The sequence below is a fragment of the Notothenia rossii genome, assembly GCF_949606895.1.
Source record: "Notothenia rossii genome assembly, chromosome: 5".
NCBI lineage: Eukaryota > Metazoa > Chordata > Actinopteri > Perciformes > Nototheniidae > Notothenia > Notothenia rossii.
The window spans coordinates 90,549,810-90,558,339 of NC_136903.1; the positions used below are offsets into that span (position 1 = coordinate 90,549,810).

At 42.4% G+C, this 8,530-nt stretch overlaps 1 protein-coding gene across 1 annotated transcript; it reads right to left on the bottom strand.

The window, feature by feature from the left end:
• Positions 1–830: 830 nt before the first annotated feature.
• LOC307038950 (uncharacterized protein) lies at positions 831–5,791 on the bottom strand (the record flags this gene model as incomplete). The annotated part of the gene is made up of 3 exons (XM_079680620.1): positions 5,531–5,791; positions 1,169–5,263; positions 831–1,119 (listed from the first exon to the last, which is right to left on the bottom strand). The coding sequence occupies exons 2-3, from the start codon at positions 5,113–5,115 to the stop codon at positions 831–833; spliced, it is 4,236 nt and encodes a 1,411-aa protein (XP_079536746.1). The 5' UTR covers positions 5,116–5,263; positions 5,531–5,791.
• Positions 5,792–8,530: the final 2,739 nt, after the last annotated feature.

Sequence of the window (8,530 nt, forward strand, 5' to 3'; positions counted from 1 at the left end):
CAGCCACTTGGTAACAACCACGTTGTAATTCCCTCAGTACAGACGACAGCAACGAGTTTTTAATTTACTGGCAGGATTTATTTGGTTCATCCAGACCGTGAAAACTGTAATCAAAAAACATAATACACAAATACAATAATCACTAGTCAAAATAATAACAAAACATACAGTAATATCCCAACATTGTCCTGGTAATGTCGTCACTTTCAATTAGGCTACTGTATACACAATACACTTTGGTTACATATAATTCAACAAAACACAAAGACCAATCTAACTAAGCCCAACATGTGTTAGCCCTTAGCTGTATAAAAACAATTTAATACAAACAAGAACAGAAAACACACACAAAAAACGTCAGCAAAATATACCTTAGTAGCTGCATTGCATGAGGAAAATTGTGTAGCTTGGTATTACTCTGTACGATTGTTTATCTTGATGCTAAGAGCTATTTTGCAGATGCATCAGCACTTAAAAACATGTACTAAATCAGCGGACTTTTCGGATGAGTGTTACGCTAAAGTATGTCCTGCCGGAAACATGCGATATAAAAACAAAGGTTCCGCCTTAGAGAACTTTGGTTCCTACCAAAATAAATAACTCAGAAATACTGCGCTGACTGACACAGAGGCAGTTACACTCCCACCAAAACATATCACATGTATATGATTTCTTCAACTATTGAGAGCCAACATACTGCGTAGAAAAGATAAACAAAAAAAACTAAACTTCAGTCCTTGGCTTCCCAGAGAACGATCACCATGACTGCACCTGTAGTGAGACAGATAGAGAGATAGAGGGGAGGAAAAGAAAGAGAGAGGCCGGAGTCTTCAGTCTGCTTCCATCAGCGTCACCGTCTTATGGATGGGCCTTTCCAGGTGGACAGGTTTGGAGATACGCTTTCCTTTCTCATCAAGGGTTGAGTCGCTGATGAGCAACTTGAGTCTTCGCACCTTCCCATCCTTTCCTGGGTACACTTCGATAACCTTTGCCATCCTCCACTGGTTACGTGGTGTAGTATCATCTTGCAGGAGTACAACATTGCCGACCTTTGCATTCCTGCGATCTTTGGTCCACTTCTGTCTCTGTTGGAGGCTCAGGAGGTACTCCTTCTTCCATCTTGTCCAGAAGTGGTTGGATAAGAATTGAACTCGACGCCATCTCTTGCGTAGGTGGATTCTCTTTGACGAACTTCCCAGGAGGTGGAGCGAGTATCGTGGACTTCATGGTCAAAATGTGGTTTGGTGTCAGGGGCTCTGAACTGGATGAATCAGAAGCCACGCACCACTGCACACCGAGTGCTCTTTCCATGTGCAGTTCACCCAGTGCCATGTCCTTGTCTTTGGCAGCTGCAGCACATTCTTCTTTTGGGATTGTGTCTAGGACCTTCTTGCTGTTAGAGATAAACTTATGCAGCCGGAGTTTGCCTGTGCTGCAAAGCTCTCTTGCTTCTTTCACCAGTTGGATCGCTTGGTCTTCAGATGCTACACTTGACAATCCATCATCAACGTAGAAGTTCCGTTGAATGAACTTTATGGTGTCGTCACTAAAGTTTCCTTGTCCTTCAGCAGCGACATGCTTCAGCCCATAGTTGGCACAGCCAGGTGACGATGCTGCACCAAACAAGTGGACCTTCATCCGATAGATGGAAGGTTGGCTTTCGAGATCTCCATTGTCCCACCAAAGGAACCGCAGGTAATCTTGGTCTTCTGCCTTAACATGGAACTGGTGAAACATGCGTTCGATGTCACACATGATTGCCACAGGACCTCTTCGGAAGCGATACAGAACTCCCACCAAGGTGTTTGTCAACTCAGGACCCGTCAGGAGGTGGTCGTTCAAGGACGTTCCTTGGTACTTGGCGGAGCAATCGAAGACAACGCGTATCTTCCCAAGCTTTTGTGGATGATACACCCCATGATGCGGAATGTACCAAGCTGGAGCTTTGTGGATGTCTTCCTCTGGGACCTTTTCTGCATCTCCGCGTCTTATGGTCTCATCCATGAAGGTCTTGTAGTCTTTGTAGTACTGGTCGTTTCTTCTCAGCTTTCTTTCTAGGCACCTGAGACGATGGATAGCACAGATCTTATTATCAGGTAAGTTAGGTCTTTCTTTCTTGAATGGCAGCGGCATTTCGTAATGACCGTCACTCTTTAACTTGATGCTCTTTTCCATTTTTGACAGGAACCTTAGATCTTCTTGAGAGATGGGGCTGGTCTCCGACGCTCTTTCAACGAAGTCAGACTCCAACATCTTGATGACATCTGCAGGTAAGAGAACTTCTTTGATCTGTGTCCTACAGACATAGTGCACTTCCTTTGTGAGGTCTGAAGAGGACGGTAGACCTGGCATCACTTGCTTCACCATGACTTGGTGACTTATTCCAATTGCATCTCCATAGTTGAGACACGGGTTGCCATATCCCACTACACTCCAGCCCAAGTCTGTCTTCTGTGCAAACGGCTGGTGTTCCTCACCAGGCACCACTTGTCTTGGAACGAGGGCTTGGGCACAGTTGTAGCCAATTAACAGGCCGACATCACAGCTTTGCTGAGGAGCGATCTCATCTGCAATGTGTTCAAGATGAGGCCATGCTTTCGCCGTATCTGGTGTGGGAATATGGTCTCTGTTTGCAGGGATAAACTCTCTTGAGTAAGTCACTGGAAGAGTGATTATCTTGTCTGAATAAAAACCTCTAACTTGTAGACCAGCTAGCTTCCGACAGGACACGATTGTGTTTCTTGAAGCCAACGTGGAGAGGTTTAGCTGAACTGGTTCACTCTTAGCATCGAGAGCCTTCGCTGTCTCGTCGAGGATAAAGGTTGTGTCACTTTGTGTATCAAGGAGTGCGTACACCAGAACTTCACGACTTGGCACACTTGTAGATGACACCCACACTGGAATTATTGTGGAGGTATGAGTGTCTCCAACATTCTGGATGACTCTAAGTGCCGTCGCCTCACGTGATGGTCTCTCTGACTGGTCTTGTGACTGTTCATTCTTCCTTTCTTTGTACTCTTCTTTGTCTTTGTCACTGTACCTTGCTCTGTCAGATCTTGTAGACATCCTTTCTTCCTTGGTGCGATCGTCATGAAGACAAGTTGGGTGTCTTCTCTCACAGGTGTCGCAGCTGTCTCTTTCTCTACAATCTTTAGATCGGTGGCCAAAATTGAGACAGCCAAAACACAATTTATTTTCTTGAACAAACTTGATTCGCTCCAAGATTGTCCCTTGCATAAACTTGTAACACCTTTGTAGACTGTGTCCTGCCTTCTCACAGAAGACACAGCTTGTGACGACGACTTTCTCATCTGAGGTGGTTGCTAACACCTTTGCTCCAGGACCTCCGCTCTTTACACTCTTGTCTGGAATCCTTTCACTTGGCTTAAGAGCATGAAGAGATGTTATTGGGCTGCAAGCGATTTTAGCTTCACGTGTGAGAAACTTGACAAACTGGCTGAAGCTCGGGAACATGTGAGTGTCTTCTTCTGCTTCTATGACTTTCCTATTCCACCTTGAAGTCAACCAGTCTGGGAGTTTAGAGAGAATTTTCTGGTTCTCGTTGCAATCATTAAGTATTTCAAGACCTCTGATCTGAGACATGGCTGCCTCACAGCAGCGCAGGAAGTCGGCGAGTTCTTGAAGTTCCATACTGCCTTTGGAGCTTATCTTGGGCCACGCGTCGAGCTTCTCTCTGAAGGCCTTGGCGATGAGGAATGGATTGCCGTATCGCTCTTCTAGGATGTCCCATGCTGCATAATACACTGGCTCTGTGCCAAGTAAAAAGTAGCTCTCTATGGCCCTTTTAGCAGATCCACCCACATACTTGCGTAGATAATATATCTTCTCTTCAGCTGGTATGTTCTTCCTGTCAACGAGCGTCTGAAAGGACACTTTCCAGTCGTTGAATCGGAGTGGGTCACCACTGAACACTGTAGGTTCAGGTAGAGGAATGCGACTCGCACTGATGGCTTCTGCCAGCGCTTTGACGAGAGCTGTTGTGCCATCTTCATATTTGTTTTCTTGCCTTGCTTGTGCTACAGCTGGTGGTGTAAAATGGTGCCGCAGCGGGCTAGTTTGAGGCTTGACTTCTTCTTCTTTCTTCACAGAGACACGATGGAGAAGATCATTTATAGTTTGAGGCTTGACTTCCTCTTCTTTCTTCACAGAGCCACGATGGAGAAGATAATTTATTTCTTCATCTGAGCCGTCGGCCTTAGTTGCCGGACATGAATGTATACTCTGGTCATATACTTGCTGTCGTGCCTCGGCAGCCTTTAGCTTCTTAATAGTCTCCAATCGATCTAGTTCTCTGCGCTTGGCTTCTAGCACTCTTTGTCTCTCTGCATTTTCAGCCTCTTGTTTGGCTTTTATCTGAGCGGCTTCAACTTCCAGTCTCTGAAGCTCTTTAATATAATGCTCTTGCTCCAGCTGTACTTCTAAGGTGGCTTTGTTGGCAGCAACCTCAGCAGCTGCACTCTTCCTGCTTGCAGAGGAGCACTTAGTGTGGCGAGAGCTAATGCCTGTCCTTCCTGAGGCTACAGACATTACCTCTTCAATGACTCGATGTTCTTCATGTCTTTGACTTGTAGTATGCCTATGGGCTGTAGCTTCCTCCCTTGCATCTATAAGGTCCATTGCATCCTTAACCATCTTCTTTGTTACTGTTTCACAGGTGTCGATTTTGCGACGTGTGTTAAGGTCAGGAACCTCAAGGCGTTTCCAATCGTCATAAACGTCATTTAGACTCCTAGAGGTATTGCGTACTTTAGTAATTTGTCCATCTAGCAGGTCGTCTGAGCACTTTCCACTCAGCGCTTGGTTGGCTTCTTTAGTGGCATCCTTCCACTTCTCATAGCACACACTGAACCGATGTGCAACCTTTATTACTTGCTCATCATGCTGTTCTTGACCCTTTTCCGTCATTCTGCGGACTCTTTGGCCTAATGGTGGCTCTTCTGAGGAAGCGGGGTTGTCCACTATGATGCCTTCAGTCGCTTGTGGCTGCACGGTTGAGCTGTGCTCGTGCACACACTCTGTCTTGTCAGGTGCGTGTGACTCCATGTCTGGGAAATGTACATCTGCAATTGTGTGCTCTTCGCCATTTCGGGACATCTTACTTGCCTTACTGTTGTCATTCACTGCTCTTTGGTGCTGTCTTCGTGAGCAGTTAAGTTTTCACTGTAATTCCCTCAGTACAGACGACAGCAACGAGTTTTTAATTTACTGGCAGGATTTATTTGGTTCATCCAGACCGTGAAAACTGTAATCAAAAAACATAATACACAAATACAATAATCACTAGTCAAAATAATAACAAAACATACAGTAATATCCCAACATTGTCCTGGTAATGTCGTCACTTTCAATTAGGCTACTGTATACACAATACACTTTGGTTACATATAATTCAACAAAACACAAAGACCAATCTAACTAAGCCCAACATGTGTTAGCCCTTAGCTGTATAAAAACAATTTAATACAAACAAGAACAGAAAACACACACAAAAAACGTCAGCAAAGTATACCTTAGTAGCTGCATTGCATGAGGAAAATTGTGTAGCTTGGTATTACTCTGTACGATTGTTTATCTTGATGCTAAGAGCTATTTTGCAGATGCATCAGCACTTAAAAACATGTACTAAATCAGCGGACTTTTCGGATGAGTGTTACGCTAAAGTATGTCCTGCCGGAAACATGCGATATAAAAACAAAGGTTCCGCCTTAGAGAACTTTGGTTCCTACCAAAATAAATAACTCAGAAATACTGCGCTGACTGACACAGAGGCAGTTACACACGTAAACTCTTCAGAAATCACCAGTGGGGTCACTGCTGATGGATTTAATGTCGTAGAACAAAACGTGATCCGTCTCTTCAATTGTGTCTCAACCACAGACCTTAGTTACAGATATTTTCCTAAATCCTATGGAGAGATCCCATTGGCTCTGAGACGAGGGAACAGGAAGTGGTGAAATGCTGACTCACATCCGGGTTTTAGGACTCGTCACTGCACCACTCTATAGGATGATCATTTTAGTTTTCTCTTCCGTATTTGATTGATCATTTCATGAAATGAGCTGATTGTGTAAATGTGTGTTTGACTGTTTGTGTGTTGGCCCCACTAATGCTAATGGAGACCCTCATAAAATACGTGTAAAATGTCTTTACTCATCTTAATGTGTGAAGTTTAATTCCCCCTTTCAGTGTGTGACGTCCACTCTCAGTTTTCTTCAAATGTCCCACCGTGTTCCTAGAAAAAGTAAAAAGGAATGTTTTGTGTACTTTTAACTCTTCACAGGCCTTTTGTCCGGCGCTGGTCTTTCATCCTCTGCCTGTGATCTCTGCTGAGGAAAGCAGATCCCACAGACAAAGGGAAGCTTTAGTAGAGTACACACATCCTTTACTCGAGTAGAAGTACAGATACTCGTGTTTAAAATACTCTGGTGAAAGTAGAAGTACTGACTAAACTTCTTTACTCAAGTCAAAGTAAAGAGGCGTTGAAATGTACTTCAGTAAAAAGTACCCATAACTAGCAGCTGTTTTAAAGAGTACCTGACCTCCCTTTATATTAATAGAACAATAATGTCATTGTTAGCTAATGAATGTTTCCATGCTGAACAACGGCAACATGACAACGTTTCCATTGGTCCCTCTTCTTTAGAGAAGACCAGGAAATGATGGATACACGGATCGTGTTCAAATCAATAGGCACGCAATGACTCTAAATAATAATGATCACGCCACCAAACACACATTCAAACTAAAGGAACCAGTCTGTTTGGAAAATGAGAGAAGTAGAAAGTACAGGTATTTGAGTTCAACATGTAAGAAGTAGAAAATACAGGTATTTGTGTTCAACATGTGAGAAGTAGAAAGTACAGGTATTTGAGTTCAACATGTAAGAAGTAGAAAGTACAGGTATTTGTGTTCAACATGTAAGAAGTAGAAAGTACAGGTATTTGTGTTCAACATGTAAGAAGTAGAAAATACAGGTATTTGTGTTCAACATGTGAGAAGTAGAAAGTACAGGTATTTGTGTTCAACATGTAAGAAGTAGAAAGTACAGGTATTTGTGTTCAACATGTAAGAAGTAGAAAGTACAGGTATTTGGGTTCAACATGTAAGAAGTAGAAAGTACAGGTATTTGAGTTCAACATGTAAGAAGTAGAAAGTACAGGTATTTGTGTTCAACATGTAAGAAGTAGAAAATACAGGTATTTGTGTTCAACATGTGAGAAGTAGAAAGTACAGGTATTTGTGTTCAACATGTAAGAAGTAGAAAGTACAGGTATTTGTGTTCAACATGTAAGAAGTAGAAAGTACAGGTATTTGTGTTCAACATGTAAGAAGTAGAAAGTACAGGTATTTGAGTTCAACATGTAAGAAGTAGAAAGTACAGGTATTTGTGTTCAAAATGGAAGAAGTAGAAAGTACAGGTATTTGTGTTCAAAATGGAAGAAGTAGAAAGTACAGGTATTTGTGTTCAAAATGTAAGAAGTAAAAGTAAAAAGTTGTCAGAAAAATAAGTAGTGGAGTAAAGTACTGATACCAGAAAAATGTACTTAAGTACAGTAACGAAGTATTTGTACTCCACTACTTCCCGGCTGACTCACAGTGTTGGGTTTCCAAACGGCTTCTTTAGGCTCTGCGTTCATCACAAGCTGTTGAAGCGCTTCACTTCTGAAACCTGACACCTTTCTTTTAGGACTGACACCAATGAGATAATTGTTTCCATTGAACATGTCAAGGTTCTTCAGAAGGTCACCATCTCCAATGAATCCACCACAAAGGTTTAAAGGCTGCAGCTTTGTTTAACATAGGGCCTGGAGATATGGAGAAAATCTAATGTTACGGGGTTTTTTATGATATATCCCAATATCGATATATTGTGTCACCGTGATGACCGTTTTTCTGTAGGTCAACCCAGGTGTTAGTATCGCAAAGCATGTGATTTTGGATTATTTTAGAAAATAATCATCCATAATGTGGATTTGTTCATTAAATGGTTAAACTACAATAGCTTCATGTGATGCATCCTTTGAAGCCAGGAAAGAGCTTTATGCAATATTACAATATCCAAAATGTACGAATATGTAGTCTCATATCATGATATCCAATAATATTGATGTATTGCCCACCCCTAATTTCCAACTACATGTTTACCCTTTGTTTAAATACAACGTGAAACCTGTTTGTGACGTTATGAAATAAAGGTCAACTCATTCAACCCTGAAGAACATATTCAAACATCACTTCATCACCAGAGATGGGGTCGTTACTAAAAAAAAAGTAATAAATTACATATTACCTTAAAAAAAACTAATATATTAGACTACTTCGTTACTGTCTACATAAAGTAATTCGTTACTTTACTCGTTACTTTACTCGCAGGGCCGGCCCGCCCCTCCCTACAGGCAGATCACGCAGACTGCGGCGCACCTACAGTGTAAGTGCGCCACAGTTTTGCCTCTGCGAGACTCCAACTGCACCCCCAATTACTATTACATTAAGGAAGACATAACACAAG